The sequence below is a fragment of the Myotis yumanensis genome, unplaced genomic scaffold (assembly GCF_028538775.1).
Source record: "Myotis yumanensis isolate MYYU_CA2020_CCGP unplaced genomic scaffold, mMyoYum1.0.hap1 SCAF_7, whole genome shotgun sequence".
In the NCBI taxonomy this organism is placed as follows: domain Eukaryota; kingdom Metazoa; phylum Chordata; class Mammalia; order Chiroptera; family Vespertilionidae; genus Myotis; species Myotis yumanensis.
The window spans coordinates 71,335,265-71,357,120 of record NW_027223758.1 but is presented as its reverse complement, the minus strand read 5'-3'; the positions used below and the strand labels follow the sequence as shown (position 1 = coordinate 71,357,120).

General features: G+C 49.5%; 1 protein-coding gene across 14 annotated transcripts in view; it reads right to left on the bottom strand.

Annotated features, from left to right (window-relative positions):
- Positions 1-21,856, bottom strand: part of PTPRT (protein tyrosine phosphatase receptor type T) — a 935,828-nt gene that overhangs the window by 221,010 nt on the left and 692,962 nt on the right. For all 14 annotated transcript variants that reach the window (XM_070420943.1, XM_070420935.1, XM_070420937.1 and 11 more), the window contains 2 exons: positions 18,026-18,227; positions 16,562-16,664 (listed from right to left, as the gene is read on the bottom strand). In XM_070420943.1, the coding sequence (XP_070277044.1) occupies positions 16,562-16,664; positions 18,026-18,227 (305 nt within the window). The remainder of the gene's footprint in view (positions 1-16,561; positions 16,665-18,025; positions 18,228-21,856) is intronic.

Sequence of the window (21,856 nt, the reverse complement as noted above, 5' to 3'; positions counted from 1 at the left end):
GGTTAATATATATGAATTGGCTGTCAGCGCCTGGCATATAAAAGTAGGCACTCAATACGTTTTAGTTCCATTTTATTCATTTCAGTAATTCCACTCCTGGGGATTTTTCCTATTTCAAGATATAGTACCAAAAGAAAAACATGAATAAATATGTTTATTGCTGGGTTATTCATAACAACAAATAACTGGAAATGACCTAAATTTTCAACCATACGGGAATGGTTAAGAATTATGCAAAAACCTGATGGAATGCTATGAACCAAGACCATAAGTTTATCATTCAGACGGCTATGAATTGGCTATAACCTACCACAAACACACACACACACACACACACACACACACACACACACACACACAGAGTCTCTGATGTGTTCAGACTAGGAAACAGAAACCTGAGAAAGACAAGGTATCTGAGCAGAGGAGATGTAGCTATAGGGTGTCTTAGGGCAACTTCCTCTCGCCCCCAGAGTCTCTGTGGGTGGCTCACAGATGCTTGGGTCACTATGCCAGGGGAGTTGTTTTTTTTGTTTTGTTTTTTTTTTTAGCTGTGGCCTTTTATACTTAGAATTCACATCACTATTCAGGAGCATATATATTCACAACCTATGCCATTAATAGCAATTATTACTGATATGTAGGAGCCCCCTCCCTCATTTTACAGTCAGACCCAGCATCAGCAAAGCCCGGGCTCTACGGAAGGCATCCTCAGCAGTGGCTCAGCCTCCAGCCTGACAAGGCTAAGCAAAACCATTTGTCGACAAAGATATCGATGAAAACTATGACAATGATGAACAAAATGGATGATGTAATGCACTAGAGTCTCCATCAGAACCTACAGACAAGGCCTATAGCTCTCACAGATATATGAGTTGGGCAAGCCCGGCTCTTGAATCTCTGGATGTGACCATGGGTGTCTACCACCCACTTCTTAGAATCATGCTTGTCAGCCTCTTCATTCATCAGAGCCTCTGGGAGGCCTCGCTAAAGCTCAGATTGCCAGGTTCCCCCCAGAGTTCCGATGCAGCAGGTCGAGGGGTGGGGGCGTGGGTATGTACACTCCTAACAAATTCTCAGGTAATGCTGTTGGTTTACGACCAAACTTTGAAGACCATTGTGTTACAGGCACAGCATTTACCCAAACCAACTGGGATGAAAATTGAGACTTTGAAGAGGGAAGAGAAAGGCAGGTGGAAACGTTTTCTAAGGGTCCCCCATCTGTCCTCTGTCCCAATCTCCACTGGGGGGGAACCTTGCTTCGGTGGCCTTACCACTGCCACCCCCTTCCTGAGCTCCCTCCCAAGATTCTCCCACTGAACCAAGCCTCCCCGGTCGGCTTCCTGAACTGAAACATGACAACCTTACCCCATCTGCCTGCAGCCCATGTGCTGATGCAAGGGGCCACCTTTGCAGGTTCCAAGAAATTATGCATTCGTTATGGAGGAAATGAACACCTCAAGGCAAACTATAATTAGGAATTCTTCAATTCGGTTTATGCTTTTTCAATTAGACACTCTATAATTTTAATCATGGGAGCATTAACATGTTTCTGTAATTTATATACCTGGGGTATAATTAAGCCCGGGGAACACATCGCTCTGAACCTGAATGTGCGTGATTGTTTCCTGTCACACTTGCGGTACCACGGGTCCCTGGTGGCAAGACGGTGCCAGTTTCAGAGCCGTTTGTGGGCTGCAGAGGTCGGTGAGCGGCCCCCTGGCTTTGGGAATGTGAAGGCTGTTGTAGACCTTGTGCTGCCCTTGAACATCTGGCTCATGTGTGGAATCTGCATCCCAAAGCTTCAGCTCCTATTGTGACTTTCAAAACATTGCCACCATTGGAAACTGCTTTAGACAACTATTCTTGGAAACTAATTTCAATTAAGCAGGAACAGGGTGTCCTGGCAGGGGAGACGTTATCTGCGAGCAGATGGCTTTGAAGCGAAGAAACTGAACAATAGGCTGAAACTTAGCCTGGATGGGGACCAAGCTCCTTTTTTCCCCCATTGATTCCTCTTCTCACTTACTCTGATTCTGCTCCTCTCTCACCATTTCTCCTCTGCCTTTTAGCTACAAAGCAGGCCCTGCATCCTGTGTGCAAGGTAGTTCTCTTGGGATTCTGAGCAGTTCTGCAAATTCAAGGAATTCGGAGGCACACAGAAAGTTTTTTGTGCTTATTCAGACTGAACCTCTGAACTTTCTGAAGGTTAAAAACCTTCATTCCGCCCCCCCTCATCTTCCTGCCCTCCCCACAATAGCAAATTCAGATTTGCTGACTGTAATAAAAGGAGAAAGAACATAATCAAAACTGGCCCGGGGGACAATGCCTACAGATTCCAACCCTGCTGAGTGACGTGCCCATATTGCTGCGGCATTTGGGCACTCAATAGATTTTGTCTGATCTTAGAAAATATGAGACCTCTTATAGCGTGAAAGTAGGAATTGGATTTGGTGCTCCCAGACTGCACTACCCTTCCACAGGAGAATACAGATCTGTTCGGATCCTGCTGCTTAGGCTCTCCAAACACCCATCTCCTCCCTAAGCCCCACATCTGCATAGAAGTGATATATTCAGATATGCTATCAGCATGCAGCAACACAGCACGGATTATTACAGGCGCCAGTCCTTGTCGTCACCATCAGAACATAGGGGCGTGTTTCCGGCCCCCAGGTGGACAAGGATAGAGGAAGGGGGTGGCAGGGATCTGAGTTCAGCTCTTATGCGCTAACACTGATGATCTCCCTGCTGAAACACATACCAAAAGAAACACCAGAGTTTCAAAAGCTGTAAAACCAACAGGGGCAGCTCCACAATGAAATGCAAAACAATCGCTTCTCCAAGCCTTGAGAACGCGTCAACATTGGCACCGGGGAAGAAAATACCTGGTTCCCTGCTCAGGCTCCCTCCCCGTCCCCGAGGCCACCTACAGACTAGCCCAGGAGTCCTCAAGCTGAGGTTCAAGCCCTGCAGGGTGGGCGCTGCCTGGGAGCTTGTTCAACATTGGGAATGTAGAGGCTGTTGTAGACCCTGTGATGCCCTTGAACATGCAGATTCTCAGGCCCCATCCCATTTCCCCTGGGAGGAGCAGGAATCTACATATTTCCTTGCTCCCCAAGTGATATTCACTGAGGTGTGAAAACTCGGGGTAACCTATTTCCCAGACTTCATCCCAGCGAGGTGCAGCAATGGAATTTGGGAAGTCTAGTGTAGGAGGCCAGCGACTCAGCAGCACATCAGCTCAACCATAGGTCCCTCTCTGGCTGTGGGGACTTCCCTTTTATGCCTGTGTCTAAGCCCCCATTATAGTTCTCATTTCTCATATCAGGATCCCTGGCTTTTTAAAAAATATATATGTTATTGATTTTTTACAGAGAGGAAGGGAGAGGGATAGAGAGTTAGAAACATCAATGAGAGAGAAACATCCATCAGCTGCCTCCTGCACACTCCCCACTGGGGATGTGCCCACAACCAAGGTACATGCCCTTGACCGGAATCGAACCCGGGACCCTTCAGTCCGTAGGCCGATGCTCTATCCACTGAGCCAAACCAGTCAGGGCAGGATCCCTGGCTTTTGAACTGGGTCTCAAAAGCCTACATTCATGGCCTCTCTGAAACCAAACCTGGGCCTTGCCCTCTTTTTACTAGCCCTCCTTGGGCCTAGAGCAGCAGAATAAAACAGAATCCTCTGTTTTATGGTGGAGATGCTGCTCAGTAGGGTAGCCACTAGCCACACAGGGCTACTTAGTACTTGAAATGTGGACAGTACAACTAATGAATTGCAGTTATAATCTAATTCAGTTTTAATTAATTTAAATATCCCACATAGCTCTGGCTGAAGCATTAGTCAGCGTAGGTCTAGAGTCTTGTCCTTGATTCCCGCTTGTGTTACTGGGGCTGCTGCCCCTTGTCCTGGCCATGAATCCACCCTTTTTACATTTATAATCTTTATAAATTGCGTAGTGAGCCTACAACCAAGTAGACATGTACTGGAAAAGAAGAGAATGCGTTGTGTTGTGAAAGGGGGTTAAGCACCTATTTCTTCTGCCTAGTGGCGGAGACTTTAAACTTTAAGCTGTTCTTTTCCTACTAAAAAGCCAGGGCTTTCAGGATCACTTCTCTCACTGCTGCCCGGAGGAGGCATCCCTCTGAGCGGTTGCCACTGGCGGGAGCCAGCATTGTGCAGAAGGCTTCTGCAGGAGAGCCAACCTCCGTGGATGCACTGGCTCAGGAGAACATCAATGATCAGGCTATAGACATGCACTGATGGAGTTCCGAATGCAAAGCCTGACCTGTGGGTGGTTGCAGTCCCAGAGAGGGAGAACCATCGGTTGTCAGCCGTGCAGGATCTGAGGCAAAGCAGTGATGCCAACTGTCACAGGGCCGGGGGCAGCATGAGAAGGAAAAGTCAGCAGAAAAAGCATTGATAAAGTGAGACCCAGGAGAAGGCATCTTGCAGAGACACTGTGGCTCCGGCAAAGGATGTCACCAGCTGCCCAGGGGGAGAGGATTAACATAAGAACTAGCTACTTAGACTGTCCTTCCATCCATAGCCTGGCCCCTGTTTTCCTTGACACACTGGCTTTGGTGACCTTCACCGTGAAGCCATTACCATCCATCCACCATCACTGCCAACACGGTCACACCTACGGCCATAGTATTCCATAGCAGGGTTCCATTACTGAAGCCTCCCCTTCGATCATCTTACTCCCCGAATCCCTCTTCTGGTCTCTGCAGCCTCTCCCCACTTTGTACCCCTGTATGAGAGTTTTCAACAGTATCGAGGTCGTCTGGCCCTCAATATCTCTGTTACCTGCACCTCTACCCTCACAGGTTTTGCAGGTCAAGCTTGGATTCTATGCTCCATGTCCAAGCACTTTTGTCGATACCATCAGCTTTGTTTTCCCATGGCCCTGTATCAACTTGTGTCTCTCTTTGACGGTTAAGACCTGCTCATAGTTCTTGGAGAAAATGAAACTGCACAATGTTGACCGTCTTTCTTTTAAAAAAATGATTCTTCTTTTGACTTTCATGTTTGAACTCTGCTTTGATTGTCTTCTACCTCTCTGGCCAGTCCCGCTCTGCCTGTGTGGTTCCTGGAGAGGCGCAGATCTCTGTCTTGTCCCTTGCCTCTTCTCATACACATTCTCCCTGGATGAGGTCGTTCACTCAAACACCCCCTGAATGCGAATCCCAATTCTCAAACCCCTGCTCAGATGCCTCCCCAGCACCCCAGCCTTTTGGGATTTAAATAGTCCCTGTGGTAGGAGGTGAACATGACGACCACACTCTGCTTTCCTTCATGCCAGCAGCAGTCTCGTCTCCATCTCTCCAGATGGCAGACGGTCCAAAATAGAACACTCTTCCCTCTTCATGTTCCAGCAACTGCTCCTGCTCCCTTTAAAATATTCTTCCTGAAACACCTGCTCTTCTTCCTTGGTTTGAGCTTAAGGACTATAATCCAGAATCTGTCAACACCAGACCCAATACTTACTAAGCTGGGTTGTTTCGGGGGCTGATAAAAGGAGACCTGCAATGCAATTAGGATGAGCAGATGTGGATGCAAAGCCACCTAAATTATTTGGGTGTCACCCTTCTTTCCTTTTCTTTGCCTGGGTAATCGGATCGCGGTTCTGTACCACCCTCACCAGACTGACCCTGTCTCCTTGGTTAGTTTCACTGGTGGTACTTATCTGTCCCATTAGTCATAGTTACATGGCCCCTTAGTCGCCATATGCACACTGTGGAACAGCCCCACAGGGAATAGCTCTGCAGCCATATTTATCCCATTATTCCTTATTGCTGGTCATTTCTTTTGGTATCTGGCTCCTCCTCTTTTCCAACCTGGTACGATGAAGTCCCAGCACACTTTCAGCCTTGGCGACAAGCGGTATGACTTGCAGAGCTAAGTCTCTTTGCCCATCCCCCAACTCCAAAGTGGAGTGCATTCTGCTCCTCATCTTCAGGCTCCAGAAGAGGTGGCCCAGAGAGCCAGGAACAAAGTGAAATCAATGACGTTTAGAGAAAGAGCATCTAAATGTAATCTCAGTTTCTCCTCTCGCCCCATGTGGACAGGGACTCATGAACTCCCAGGCCACATGTCAATAAGCCCTCCAAAGTTTCACTTGCCCATCCTAATTGGACACCATCGTAGGCTGCTGTCTGAGAACCAGATGATAATGATGCCAGTTTTGCTCGCTGCAGCTCCATGGTCCAGCAAAACCCTTCTGTCGATCAGGGGATTGAGGAGCTCCCCCCGTCACTCACAGAGTAGGGCCAATAGGGGAGTTGGGGCACCGCACCCTGTCACACTCAGGGCAGGGCCGATGGGGAGGTTATGGCTCTACTCCGTCACACATAGAGCAGGGCCGTGGGTGGGGGTTGGGGCGCCACCCTTTATCACCCACAGAGCAGGGCCAATCAGGGGGTTGGGGCGCCGCCACTGTCACACTCAGGGCAGGGCCGATGGGGAGGTTATGGCTCTACCCTGTCACACACAGAGCAGGGTCCGTGGGGGGGGGGGGGGGCGTTGGGGCGCCGCACCCTGTCACACACAGAGCTGCAGGGCGATCAGGGGGTTGGGGAGCTCCCCCCTATCAGGCACAGAGCAGGGCTGATCAGGGGGTTGGGGTGCCTTCCCCTGTCACAAACAGAGCAGGGCAGATAGGGAGGTTGTGGCCCCGCCCCCTGTCACACACAGAGCCGCAGGGCGATCAGGGGGTTTGGGCGCTGCCCCCGTCATGCTGACCCCGGTGCCGGGAGGCCTCGCGGCTCCGCTTGTGCCCCAACTGCCCAGGGGGAGAGGACCATAGGTCCATAGGGCAACTCCAGTGCCCCAACTCCACTGATCCCGGTGCTGGGAGGCATATTACCCTTTTACTATATAGGATAGAGGCCTGGTGCACGGGTGGGGGCCGGCTGGTTTGCCCGAAAGGGTGTCCTGGATCAGGGTGGGGGTCCACACTGGGGTTCCTGGCCAGCCTGGATGAGAGGATGATGGCTGTTTGTAGCTGGTCACACCCCCTTCAGGGTGGGGGTCCCCACTGGGGTGCCTGGCCAGTCTGGGTGAGGGGCTGAGGGCTGTTTTCAGGCTGGCGGGTGACTGAAGCTCCCAACCGCTCCTTTTTTTCTTTTTTTTTTTAATTCTGGGCCAGCTTTAGCTCTGAGGCTTGGCTCCAGCTCTGAGGCCTCGGCTGCTGAAAGCAGGTATCTGGTTTGTTTGGGTTCTATAATCGAAACACTGTTTCAACTCCAGCTCTGAGATCCTGGCTGGCTGAAAACAGATTTCTGGGGTTTTGTTTAGCTTCTATATTTGTAACAATGTTTCAAACTGCAAGCTCAGAGGCCGGCAGCCGTAGGCGGGGAATGTTGGCTTCCTCCGTCACTGAAGCAAGCAAGCCTCCTGTTCACTTCAAGATGCCTGACTGCCGGCTGCCATCTTGGCTGGCAGTTAATTTGCATATCGCCCTGATTAGCCAATGGGAAGGGTAGCGGAGGTATGGCTAATTACCATGTTTCTCTTTTATTAGATAGGATATATATATATATATATATATATATATATATATATATATATAAATTGGCTGGATCTCCAATCTGTCCTGGAGCTCATCCTTGTGTATTTCAGAGCCTATAAGGCTAATTAGCTGCACCTGTCAGATGCAAAGGGATCATGAAGGTTCATTGGAGTGACGAGAACTGGCACTGACCTCAGAACCCATTTGCCATGTTACACTGTCTACTAGTATTCCATCTGACATACCCCTCGTGCTCCATGCTGGAGCAGCACCCTCTGTGCACCATGCCTCAGGCAGGCCGTGAAAGCAGTCCACACGTCCTAACTGCCTTGGAGAAGGTGCCTGAGAGGCCCCAGTGCTCACCTGGTCCACACATCGGATCCTTGTCCAACTGGCTCCTAACTCTCCCTCTGGTTCCCAAGCCACCTTTACCATCATTGGTCTCTTCTGGACTTCCCTCCCTCAGTAATCCCCGGCTCAGAGAAGGGCACCATCATCCATGCCAATGGCCAACCCAGAAACCTGGAGTCACCTGGACACCGTCTTTTCCTTCACACCCACCACCAGCTCCATAGAAAAGTCACCACCTAGTCATCCTCCCTCAAGTCTGAGCTCCATCACCACCACTACTCTGACCTGGTTCATCCTCTTTTCTCATCCTGACAACCATAACTGTCAACTGGTCTCTCTGAGCCACTCTTGTCCCTCTGGTCTATTCTCCACAATGATGTCAGAAAGACCTTTTAAAAAAAGTAAGATGGATCACATTGTTCGCTTGCTTAAAACCCCCTTTTTGACTCCTCAATGCTTTTATATATATTTTACTGATTTTTTACAGAGAGGAAGGGAGAGGGATAGAGAGTTAGAAACATCAATGAGAGAGAAACATCGATTCAGCTGCCTCCTGCACACTCCCCACTGGGTATGTGCCCGCAACCAAGGTACATGCCCTTGACCGGAATCGAACCTGGGACCCTTCAGTCTGCAGGCCCACGCTCTATCCACTGAGCCAAACCGGTTAGGGCTACTCCTCAATGCTTTTAGAATAGAAACAAAGACTGTGGTCTCTGGCTCTCTCTCCCAACCTCATCCTGTGCCTCTCTTTTTGTGTTTTCTCCCCATTACTGTCCTACTGGCCTCCTTTCAGTTTCTCTAACTTAATCCCTGGACTGAGTCTGACCCTCCTCTTATAAGAAGGAGTGAGACGTAGAAGGAAAGAAAACCAATAAAGTGTGCATTGTCCAGCTGGCTCACATTTGGGAAATGGGCTCGATCCTAAAGGCAATGAGAGAGGAACAGTGTGGCAGCAGCCTCAGAAGGGTCCATCTGAAGGACGAGTCAGGGCATGGATGCCTAGACTCCCCTCCCCCACTGCTGAAGGTTGCCCCTACAGTGTTAAATCCTTTGCACTTCTGACCTGCCTGTTCAGACTGAAGAAGATTCATGGGGCTTTGGAGAAAGCACCTAGGGCTAGGCAAAGCGGGAAAAGGTGGGACCTTGCAACTATCCATGGAACTGTCCAGCACAGCTACAGCTGAAAGCAGAGGGGAGTTGGTGACATGGACCCAATAAGAATTGGCTGCTGCTAATAATGGCCTATCATTAGTGTCCGTGGCTCCGTCTGCACAGAGCTGTCTCTACCATTAGGATTTCAGCTGCACGTGGGCCCGTTTTGATCATTTCTGGATCTTCAATGCTCAGCAGTGTCTGGCACATGGTGGTTTGTTCAAATTCAAATTATTTATTTACTGACTTAATTAGTTAATGAATTGATAAACAAATGAAGGAGGGAACAGATAGACCTGACTCATCTCCTAGGATCTGGTCTCACCTCTCCTGCTTGGTGTGATTCTGTCTACCCACTCTGCGCCCAATACTGATAAGATCTCAGTTGAGGGAGCTCATGTGGATCCCAGTGCCCCTTCCTGAGGGGGATTTGGATCTTCTTTGTTTTGATTTCCCACTAAGGAGGCATCTCTTCCAACTTGAGGATACGGCTGACCTTATCTTGCTGGTCCTTCAGCAGTTGAAACACCCTAGCACTGTCTGCTTGCTTTGGTGTTTGTGAAAGGTGCTCAAATCTCAGGATCCATTGTTAAGGTAACATTGTTTCAAGGATTTAGGGACAACCTTGGAGGTAACTGCACATTCCCTGATGCGTCACATGCTTGCCAACACCTGGCATGTGACAGCACTTCTGTGGTGTGGGAAGAGTCTAGCACACAGGCACCAGCTTACAGCAGGGCTCCAAGAGTGCCCCATCCCATAGCTAGGGGGCAGGCAGCCGTTCCTGTCCCGGCAGCATGGCCATGCCAAGGAGCAAGTTGAATAACTGCCAATTGCACTTTACACACTTTAGCTGACTGGATCTTCAAAACAATCTGAGACCTGGTAATGTATTCCCATTTTACCAACAAACAGCCTGAAGTTCAGAGAAAGTAAGTAACTGGCCCAAGGGTGCCCCATGAGTCAAGTGCATCAGATTTGATCTGCTTCCAGGAGCTTCCCCAAAGTACCAACTGGCAAGTTTGCTGTGGCTGGAAGAGCATGAGAGATGGAAGGTCATGGTCAGGGCCACACAAGAAGGGCACAGGCTGGTGGAGATGGAAAACCCAAGTCCCTGACAGAGGAGTGGCCAGGACAGAGTGGGAGCCCGAGGAGGAGCTGGTGCATTCTGCTGCAGATGGGAATGGTCCTGCATGTGCCTACCAAATGCCCCCACACCTGTCAGGACAAAGACCAAACCGCAAGTGAAGGCCTCTTTACCTGCCCCTGCGGCTTCATTGACTCTCACCCCTCTCTGCTGCAGCCCACAGTGGTTCCATGAACACACTGTACACCTGCTCTGCCTTGGCTCTTGCATAGGCTGCTTCCTCCTGGGTCACTAAGCACACGCCCCCTCATCCGACTGGTCCCAGATCAGGTAACCCTGCCTCCAAGAAGCTCTCCCTGCCCTGAGCCACCAGGCTAAGGATGAAAGCCTATGCACCTGAACTCTGGGGAATCTCTGGCCAAGTCCACAGGCTTATCAGCAGTTTTTTTCTTTTTCTGAATATTCTTCCTATAGACCTGCACCATCTAAATTGGTAGCCACTAGCCACAACTTAAAAAAAAATTAATTCCTCAGTCATATTTTAAGTGCTCAACAGCTACACGTAGTCAGTGGTGACTATTTGGAGAACACAGAGATAGGACATTTTCATCATGGCAGGAGGTTCCACTGGACAGCGCTTACAGACTAGGGGGCAGCTGACACGGGGCCAGTGATGTGCACCTGGACAGTCCCGGCACCTGGCTCCTGCCAGGCCTGCAAAACAGATGTGCCGATTTACTCACTTATATTTTTTGTTTGTTTTATTTTTGGTATCTACTAAATGCCAGGCACTGTCCCCAGGAAAGGGGATCTATTAGTGTCAAGCTTACCCCTTTCTTGGCGCTCACAGTCTAGTGAGGAACACACACGAAATAAACCCAGAGAAAGCATGCAACACACGGTAGCCCAATGAAAAGCTCAGGAAGGAATGATGAAGGAAGCACACAGGACACTTGAGCAAAGCCTGGTGAGAGGGCAAAGCGAAAGGAAATAAAACCAGAAGCGGGCCAGGGCCAGATTCTGGTGGGCCTTGAATTCCATGCGAAGAAGCTTGAACTTAAATGCGGTAGAAAGCCAGTGACCCATGTAAGAATTTTAAGCAGAAAAGTTAACTTGATCCAATTTGTGCGTCTGAAGGACCATTCCAGCAGCTTGTGGGGGCTGGATAAAGATGATGAATGTAGGCCAGGGAAACCAGCAAGGCGCCCTGGCAGGCTAGGAGAGTGGGGGGTGGGGTGGGGTGGGGAAGGAGGGAGGGACAGAGGAGAGAAGAAAGAGCTAATTCCCAAGCTGAATCTGAGGTTGAGTGGACGGGCACCCTGACTGACTGGGTGAGAAGGAGAGGGTGGGGGAGAAAGGGGCGCCTCTAAGGAAGCCAGCTGGGGACCCAGGGGAGCGTCTGCTACAGAATCCGGGGCTCTTCCCGGCCTCTTCTTCAGGGACTGCATTAGGGGTGATTAATTCATGGCCAAGTTACTTTCTGAGGAAGGTTACTACAGATACATCAGCATGACAGGTGGGGCGTGGAGGAAGAAGGCCCGGCGTGTTCAAGTCAGAGCTGAATATTAGATTCTAGTCACTGTTTGATTGATCTTTTAAGCAATTCTGGGATTCTGTCACTTAAAAACCAATAAATCTTTGAAGGCCTGGGGAAAGCAATGCAAAAGCAATAAATCTCTATTGTGGAGTATTAGAAATATAGGCCAAGCTGCCGACGTGGTTTGGCTGGAGAGATGAGGGTGCGGGAGCCCCACAGGGCAGTTTTCCCTCCTCGCCTCCGGGCCTGATCAATTCCACCAGAAAGTCAGACCCATGGGGCTCCCAAGGGGCAGCAAGGGGCTGAGCATGGACAGAACCCTGCTGGCGAGGCCTGGGGGCTGGGGCTCAGCTAGGATGCTGTTAGAGGACAGGCAGACCCCACTCAGAGAGAGACATGCTGAGGTTCAAGTTACAGGCTCGCCCACACAACCCAGAGTGAAGGGCCCCTGAGACCTCCTTTTGCCTCCCCCTCACTTCCGAGATGAGGGCAGTTCCCTCGCCAGCATCCCCACTGAGTGGTTACTCAGTCATCACTTGACGTCCCAGGCATGGGAAACTCAGAACCTTCTAGGGGAGCAATGAACGCAAAGGCAGGAAGTGAGGTCCCTGTCCTGCTGTACAGGTAACAAGCTTGGTGACCTTGGGCCAATCATTTCACACCTTGACTACAGCTTCATCTTCAGAAATGGAGATGGTGTTTCCACCCAGCTGACCTACTGGGTAAATGGCAATCGGATGATACAATGAAATTAAAGGAACTATCAGTTATGAATAGGATCCCGGGCTTCCTTGACCCCATACTGCAGTCATGGCCTTTGTTGTTTTCTTAATTCTCCTCTTCCTTGACCTGTGGGACTCCATAGGGGCCCCCCTGAGCTCATCTCGCCAGCCAGTCCTCTCCTCTCAGCCAACACAGTCACTGGCCTTACTGGCCTTGTCTTGCTGGTCCAGTTTCATTATCTGGTTTGTTTCCCTGCTAATGCCCCAGCTCCCTGCCCGATTCTCAGGAACACTTCCTGGATGCTAAGCCTGGAGGACAGGTGTGCGCCTGTCCTGTTTCCTGCTATAACCCACTTACCTCCCGCTCCTGGGACACAGCAAATGCTCAATTCCTTGAATGAGGTCAACTGCCTCCCAACTGGGCATCCTAGTGCCCTGACCTCAAGGTGAAAAGAGCTAAGGTAACTGAAATCTATTGGGATGGAGCCACTGCTGTCGTTGCGAGCTGCCCTGAAAGATTTGCTGGGTGGCACGGGTTAGTCTCTTGCCCTTTTTGTCAAATGCCCAAGCACCAGTCTGAAAATAATTCCGAAAAGAAGTGTACCCATCCTCAGAGATCCAGAGCCTTGGGAAGAAACGCAGCAGACCTCTTCACACGCGAAGCATTGCCCCTTTGAGCAGTGACATTTATTTTCATTTTTTCCCATGGCAATGTCACCAAAGTATGTCATGCCCAGCTTCCACCTAGGGAGGTGCTAGGGTCTAGAGGAATGAGGGTTGGCTTAGGGTCAGTTTAAATGCTGCCCACACCCCTTGCTTATTTCGTGGTCTGCATCGACTCCCTGGGGTCTGTTTATCTCCGTTCCCATGACTGCAGAACGGGGAGACTGCTCTTGCCATGTTGTGAGGATACAGTTTATCTATGGTGACAGGCATGCAGCAAGCCCTTGCTCATTAGATGAAAGCTAGCAGGTCCTTTGCACTTGAAGACATGGAGCCTCATGCTACATTTTTGGGGGTAAGCCAGGAATAATGGATGAACAACCGTGGCCGTGAGGAGCTGCAGCATGCAGACCTCCTAATTTCTTGAGTCCCGGTGTCAGTTTTATAGAGTTCTCCTGTTTTTTTGTTGTTTTTTTTTTTTTTTTGCTCCCTGCCAACTGTCATTTTTCACTGCTCCTGGGCACTTCCATCCCCACCTCTTAATTTACTGTGGTCTTAGGATGCATGAGATTACCAGACAGATGAGCAAGCTAAGAGCATGCAGGCTCAGAGGAAAGTGCAAGGGGCTTCTCTCTGTGGGAACTGGAAGAACTTTCCCAGGAACGCCTGTTTGGGCTGCTCAGAGGTCCTCTTTGCTGGTCTCTGGAGGCAGGCAGGCCTGGATCCTAGTCCCAGCTTCATCACTTGCGGGCTCTGTGACTGAACTTCAGCTTCCTCATTTCTAATAGAAAGATCCTACTCTTAGGTTAGTCAAGGTTAAATTCTGGGAACACAGTAGTTGCCCAATAAAACATGGTGCTAATGACTTTGATGAGTTTTCAGAGTTTCATGGACATATAATCTGATTTATCCTGAGGATGGGACTCTAGTCCTCTGTACAAAATTTAACTTTATGCTGCTGGACCCATGTTGCTTATTTCTCAGTACAATTTTTAAAAAAAGGTTTTTGGAAACTTTGTGCTGGAAAGAAGGTAGGGGATCTTAAGGAAAAGAGCAAAGGCCTTCCATCCCCACCACAGAAGCAGGGTCTCGAAAAGCTTTGAAAATTTGAATAGGAAAGAAGCAGGCAACACTGTGACCTGGTGGCAGGACAGATTTTTCAAAATCCACTTTGAACAGACCTTCCTAAGTTCCAAAGAGAAGCAGAAAAGCCAACGAAGAGACTAACTCTGACAGCCTGCCTTGCTGTGGCTTCTATATTTTGTTTAGCCTCCATGGAATCATTACCCTCCATACTTTGCAGATAAGCAAACCTCAGGCTCAGAGAGATGAAGTATCTGGTCCAAGGTTGCACGGCCGTGTTCTGAACCCAGGTTCCCTGTCACTAAGCTCCCATCCTTCCCACTGCCCCATAGAGAAGGCTGCGGGGAGTGGACGGAATCCACACCCCCAGGAACCCACCTCGGAAGCCAGGTGGCCAGGTCCCTCTGTAGGTAGTTTTGAAGGCTTGCAGAGTGAAAGGGGATGCCTGGGTCTACTGTGTGAAAGTCCTGGGTGTGGGGTCAGCTGCGCATGGATTGTGCAACATGGGATACACTGTTTCTCTTTTCTGGGCCTATTTTGCCATCTGGAAAGCTTTCAAAGATGTTGAAACACGACCAGTGCTGCTTCGTGAAAGAGGCACAAGCTGTGAAAGGGAGGCAGGCAAAGGTGGCGAAGTGCAACATGTGATTTAGCACCTGGAGGACCTGGGTTCGGTCTCAGCGTCCCTACTTATTGTCTGTGTGCTCGTGGGAATTTCTGAGCCTGAGGATGAGAATAATAGTATCTGAGAAGGAGGATAATAATATCTCAGTGTAGATACAGAACTGAATGACAATGTTGTATGAAAGTAACAGGAATAAAAGCAAGTAACTCAGTAACTATTTATTTGGTGTAAGAGCCACCAGCTGCCTGGGCTCACCACAGCCAGGACAGTCTTGCAACGACCTGTGTACAGGAGACAAGGCAAAAGTTCTCAGCTCAGGTGTCCCACAAACACTACACACGCCTGTTGCAAGGTCTGAAGATTCACCTGACTTAGAACATTGTTCAAAGCCTACGGAACTGAGGGGAACTTCCTAATTGCGGGCAACTGGTTGGATCTGCTGCACTGCCTATAATTTCTGGGTAGAGTTGGGTCCAGGTGGGAAAACAGATAACTAGACCATCCCAATAGCCTCCTTCCTGGCTGGTCTCCTAGTCTCCAGTTTCATAAAAGTCACACTGCACCTGGCTCCTCAGGGCTCCTCAGAGAAACCCGAGCATCTTAAACATGGCCCCACCGCCACCCCACCACTGCTGCCTTCATCTTTATGCCAAAGCAGACGGAACCACTCCTGGCTGCTCCCAGGACAGCAGGCTGCGTCTGTCCCCCATGCCTTTGCTCACGCTGGATCCTCTTACTGCTTTGGCAAAATCTCATACAACATTTAAGATCTAGCTCAGTGTCACCTCCTCTGGGAACTCGCCCCTCCGAGCCCTCCACGACCCAGGCACATCTCCATACGCATGCACATACTGTGTTGTAATTATCTTCTCATGTGTCTGTCTCCCCAGCGAGAGTCTGGCTTTCTTTCGACCATGGCTAGTTCACTGCTGTCTGCTAAGCAGTTAGACAGCCCCTGGCACAGAGGGAGTGCCCGATAAATACTTGTTGAATGGCTAAGTAAATGGATCGTTTTTATCCCCTGTGGCCCTCCCCATTCCGGGCATCTAAGGTATTCAGTGTGTGCTTGTTGAACTGGACTGAGCCCATCTGAAAGCTGTTTCACCCAACACTCAACTTGATTTCAAGGGACTGCCGTCCTTTGATCGCTGAGCAAAGCTAGCAGTCAAGCTCGGAGCTGCTGCCCCTGTGCAAAGTGTAGCTGGTTTAAAAGAGATGCCCACCTTCCTGGTAGCCACACGCCAGGACCTGGCACTGGGACAGCTCAGCCATGCAGAGGCTTTCATCACCTGGGCCATAAGCATGCTCCTGATCCCCAGCAGCCTCTTGCAAAAATCAGCAATAGGGCTTAAACTTCAAGCCTCAATGGGAAACCCTAGCAAGCTAAGGCCCTATGCTGGCCCAGCCCAGAGGTCTGGCCCCATTCATGTCTCTGAGCAGGCAGGTTTCAGAGTTCAGCAAGTCTGCCCATTTGTCTGCTAATGCCAGTCAGACATGGAAAGATAATCTGGGCAGGAGGCTCAGTCTCCAGGCTCCCAACCCACTAAATAAATTTACTGTCCATGTGTTCCAGAAGGTTCTCTCCCAGCCTCCTCAGGTCCGCCTCGGCATGCTCCCTTAGAATCAGTTCCAACACCCATTGTGCACAGAGAGGCTCCTGGCTCAGGGGCCCCCTGAACTGGGCATGGGCTGCTGGCCCTCCTCCTCCAGGAAGCCTGGCTCCTGGCCAGTCCGGCCCAGGCATTGATGGTGACACGACTCAGTGGGAGGTGTGCCTGGTGCAGAGAAGGAAAGCTGTGAACTCTAGGCGAAGGCACCTCCTACCTGACAGGGGCTCCCCGGGACTGAGCAGGCTTCAGCATCACCGTGATGGTCGTGTCCGTTTCGTTGAGTGGGGTGTCTGTGTCATACTCGGGCATCGATGGAGCTGGGCAGAGAACAGAGAGAGTGTGGAGCTCATTACAGGTCCCAAGCCCCGCTCACTGGGGTGAAATCCTAGACCACCCTGGCTTTGTAGCATTCATTCATTCATTCATTCCCCTTGCGGCCACCCCTAAGACACTCAGGATGACTGGAAGGAGGGTGTGTGGGGAAGCTTAGATGAGAGGCACATGGCATCCCAGGATTTCAGTAAAGAAGGTCCTGACCTCCAACCACGCAGAGGGCTCCTTCAAGGTGCTGCAGAGCCTGGGGAAGGGTGGCAGTGATGTGGCCAGTAACCCTCAGGAATCAACAAGTCCCACACGAATAAACAGAAATGCAGGAAATGTAAGTACTCAACAAGGATGTGAGCGCAGTCAACCTTGTTAAGCACATTAAAAATGCAAATTACAATAGTGATGAGTGATTCTTTTTTTTTTTTTTCTCATGAGACCCTCCCTCTCTCATCCCCAACCCCTCAGGAGTGAAACTAAATCTGATCCCTGGGGAAGGTAATTTAGCCATTTGCATTAAGAGCTATTAAAACCCATATCCCTTTTAATTCAGTATTTCAATTTCTGGAATTTAATCCCAAAGTTATAATCCAAACCGATGAATTAAACTTTATTCTGCAGCATGTTTATTGAAGCGTTATTTTATAAAATCATGGAAGCCCCAAATATATCCAACCACGGGGGAATGTTTAATTAAATTACGTCCATCCGCTTGACAGAACATTATAATGAAAGCAATGTAGCAACATGGAAAATGCTTATGGTATAAACAGGAGTGAAAACATTAAGCTACCAAAAACACCATGGGTCTGTTATGCAAAATATGTATGCATGCTGGCCAGAATTGCATAGACATTCTGAAACAATATAAATTGTAAAAAAGGCTCCCAGGTAATTCCGCCTGATGCGGACTGATGATGGAGGGGGCCCGACTGCAGACGGCAGGTGAAATCATGGACCATTGTGGCTTTGAACATTCATTCATTCATCAGACATTTCATGAAGACCTCTGCTGTGCCCTGTCGTGTGTGCAAACAGGAATATTCCTGAAAATAAATCACATTTTTACAAGCCAATGTGTATGAAAAAAGTAAAGTACTACTTAATGCAACTGTGTATTCTAATTTTTGGTGAATTGCTCAGTACTCCCTCTGGTCTAATGAGTGTAACTTTTACACATTAGGAAGTGTGTGGATTGGGTTTTCTTTGTGAGACTACTGAGGTGACACAGGAGGGGCAGCACCGTCTTGCTCTCCAGTACTACACGGCAACAGCTGGCTCTGGCCTTTCTTCACTCCCAGGAAAATGAGGCATGGGGAAAAGCAAAGCAGCAACCACTTTCTGGGAGAGATACCTGAGATTTTGGTGGCGATCCTCGTGGTGACGGGGGGCCCGAAGCCCTTGGCTGTGCTGGCCTTGATGGTGAAGGAGTAGGTGGTCCCTGGGTACAGACCCACAAAGAGGTGGTGGGTTTCGTTCCGGAGCTTGAACACCTTCCCCCTCTGGCTGGAGAGGTCGGCACTCGGGTCCAGGGAGCCAACAGCCTTGTAGTTGATCTGCACAACAAGCGAGCAAGCAAACTGATTAACACCTGGCTCGGGAAGCTGGATGGCGCTCACATGGAGGGACCTCAGGGGAGGAAAGGAGAAGGCATGTGGGCTTGGTCAGTGAGTTCCGATGCTGCTGTCCACCTTACAGGTCACCCAGCCTCGAAACAAGCCACGGCGGGCGCTCTGCACCACTGCTGCCCAACGGAAACACAACCCACACCATAGACATGCAGTTTAGTTCCCTAGTGGTCACATTGAAATAGAAATAAAGTAAAAAAATTAAATATTATATTTTGTCAAACCTAATATATGCAAAATATTTCAACCTGCAATTTACAGAAAGTTACTGCGATATTTTGTACTGATATTTTATAATGTGAAAACAGTCTATATGTATTCACATGAAGTCCTCGACATCTCATATGTGGTTTGCCATGGCACCTCTCCATTTGTACTGACACATTTCCACGTGGCTAGCGGCCACCATATTGGACAGCGCATCTGTAGAGCAGTGCTAGAGAGGCATCGCAAGAAGAATTATTTGGAAAGATAGTGAAAAATGCAGTTCTCGGCCCCTACTGCAGATGGCGTCATCTGCATTTTCTCATGCATTACACTGCTTGTCCTCCCCCAACCTTGGGGGCATCAGGATACTTAATTCTCATCTTAGCGATGCAGAAACTGAGGCTCGGTTTGAAACAACTTGCATTAAATCAGCATGTCTCAACATATCTTTGGGGAAGGCCCAGTTCTGGGTTTCCTAATCCATTGCACACTCATAATAATCCAAAGACCACATCACATGTGACTTGTCATGTGAGTCTGGCAATAGCCAGACCGGTCTACACTCTGTGCAAGAAGAAATGTCCCTTGACCGTGCACTTGGGTGTCACAGCAATGCCAAGGCACTATAGAAGTTTCTAGGTGCTCACGCTCAAGTTCTGCACTTATCTGCTGTGAAAGTAACAAAACGGTTGGCGTCCTGGCACTGGCCCCATGGATCACACTTTGATCACACATGTTTCTAAATTAAACATTTGTGAACGTGGCAAATACAGGCTTTTTGTCTATTTTTTTAAAATATATTTTATTGACTTTTTTACAGAGAGGAAGGGAGAGGGATAGAGAGTCAGAAACATCGATGAGAGAGAAACATCGATCAGCTGCCTCTTGCACACTCCCTACTGGGGATGTGCCCGCAACCAAGGTACATGCCCTTGACTGGAATCGAACCTGGGACCCTTCAGTCTGCAGGCCGACGCTCTATCCACTGAGGAAACCGGTCAGGGCTTGTCTATTTATTTTATCTAGTTTGTTCTATTAAAATATATTATTAGAGTGTAAAACACACAGAAAACTCTACAGCTCAATGAATTTTTACTAACTGGGCACAGTTGTATAATCAGCAGCCAATTAAGAGAGAGGACATTACCAGACCCCAAATATCCCCCTCGCCCACCACCTGTGGCAAGGTACCTTCTATCCTTGCCTCTAACAGCATACAGTTGTTCTGCCTATTGTTGAACTTTATATAAATGGAGTCACACACAGGGTGCTCTTCAGTGTCTGGCCTCTTTCATGCAGCTACATGATATGCACGTGCAGCTACAGACTCTGCGCTCTCGTGGTTGTTCAGTATTCAGTCACGGGCCCAGGATCACACCCAGGCCCCTTAGGCTCGAACACCTGTGCTCTTTATTCTATATCCCCCTGCCCCACAGGGAGACACACTGCATCAATGGAAGGGCGCTTTCATTCATTCACTTAGTGCTCCTTCACTGATGTTTCCCATACACCCCTGGATTCTAGGACCTGCATCGGGTGCTGCTGGGGCCCCCAAATGAATGCAAGTTAGACCCCGTCCTCAGGGTCCTCTTTTCTAGAGCGAAGTAAGTCACCTACATTGTTCTGTCCTCCACCATGAATGTCCTATGCTTGACAGGAAGGCCACACCCAGGCAGAAAAGGGAACACACCCACTTCACTCCAAAACTAAGCAGTTCTCTCTTTCTGGCAAGGGTATCAAATGTTTTCGGAGAAAGAGGTAACTTTTCTCTCTTGTATGAAGCGCTGTAGCAATTGAGACCACGTGTCTAGGAGAGAGACCAGATTCTGCCTGGAGCAGAGTAGCCCAGGAGGAGAAATGCCCAGAGTTGAAGGATTTGGGCATTTTGCAAGCAGAGCCTGGGCAGGTCCAGCCCTTGTCAGGCAAGTGACACATGTCTGCCTCTTTGCTTGAGGTCTTTGTGCTTAGGTGCTGGCAGGAAGTGCCTGGCAGTGAACAGCCACTGGAAGGATAGGAGGTGGGTCACGCCTTTCCCAGGCCTCCTTGCCTCTGCAGCCCCCTAGGGGACTTCCCCACGGGAGTCTGCTCCTCTGGCCTCTACAGGGAGCTGGCTGGGAAGCATACCCACCACTGGCTACCTTCCTTTCTCTTTCCCACCCCCTAGTGTCTCCCAAACTCCTCAATAATTGCTGGTATTCAAACCTTAGTCTCAGGGGCCTGCATCTGAGAAACACCGAACTAAGACAACACAGGGGGTACCGCAGGGCAGAATTGAACTAATGCCCGAGGATGACAGGAATTCGGAGCAGGGGACAGAGTGTTCTAGGTTGAGGGAGCTGCCTGAGCAGAGGCCTGGGTGGGAAAAGGCTCGTGAGAACGGAGGAAAGCTCAGTGTGACTGCAGAGTGGTGAGCAACTGGGGGAGGTGAGGGTTCAGTGTATGGTTGGACTCCAGGTGTCCCCAGTGGCAGAAGGAGGAGCAGGTTCAGAGAACCCTGCCTGTGGCTGGGAACCCCAGCCCACAGGGGGGGAAGGCATGCATATGCATCCTTTTGAAATCTCCCCCTAGCTCCCCTGGCTGGGCTGGTGGCAACTGCATTGATATACAGGCACTGGGAGGTAAAACTCATGCCTTATTTACTAGCCAATTCCTTTCCTGCCCTCCAAATTCAATCCAGAAGCAACTCAATTTCCACCGAGCTGTCAATATAATCTACCGTGTTCCCCTGCTCTCCTAACCTTTCCTGGTATTACAGGATCCTCACTTACTTGTAATGAAACACTATGAATAAATCAATGTATGTTAATATAGCGTGTCTTCAATTTTTTATGGAGGGCTTCACCAAGCCGAATCCCCGCTGCTTTGTCAGAAACCGTCTTTGAAAAATTTAACTTGCAAGTTTTATGAACTTGCAACTTGTGGGGGCTCGGGCTGGGGAGGGAAAGGAGGAAGGTGAGAAAAATGGAATGGGATGGAGCTGTGGCCATAAAATACATAAAGAATGTGAATCTTCACTTGGAACAGGAGAGAGAGAGAGAGATTTGTGGGAACAGCAAACATAAAATAAAGGGTGAGTTGGGGAAAAGGGTGCTGAGCTGCATGTCGACACGGGCTCCAGGGACTGGGCTCTGGCTGCAACAAGGTGATCGAGGCCACCCAGTCTCCTCCGGTCTCCATCAGTGGGATCCCTCGCCAGGAGCCAGAGTGAGGACTTCAAAATGAGAATCCAATCACGCCATCCCTTAGAATCCATAGCTCTCCGGATTCAGACCACATTGTTATCCCAGGTTATCTTCATCAGCTCACGCAATGAGTTGGCCTCTCTTGGGCTCCCTCTTGCAACCGAGGCC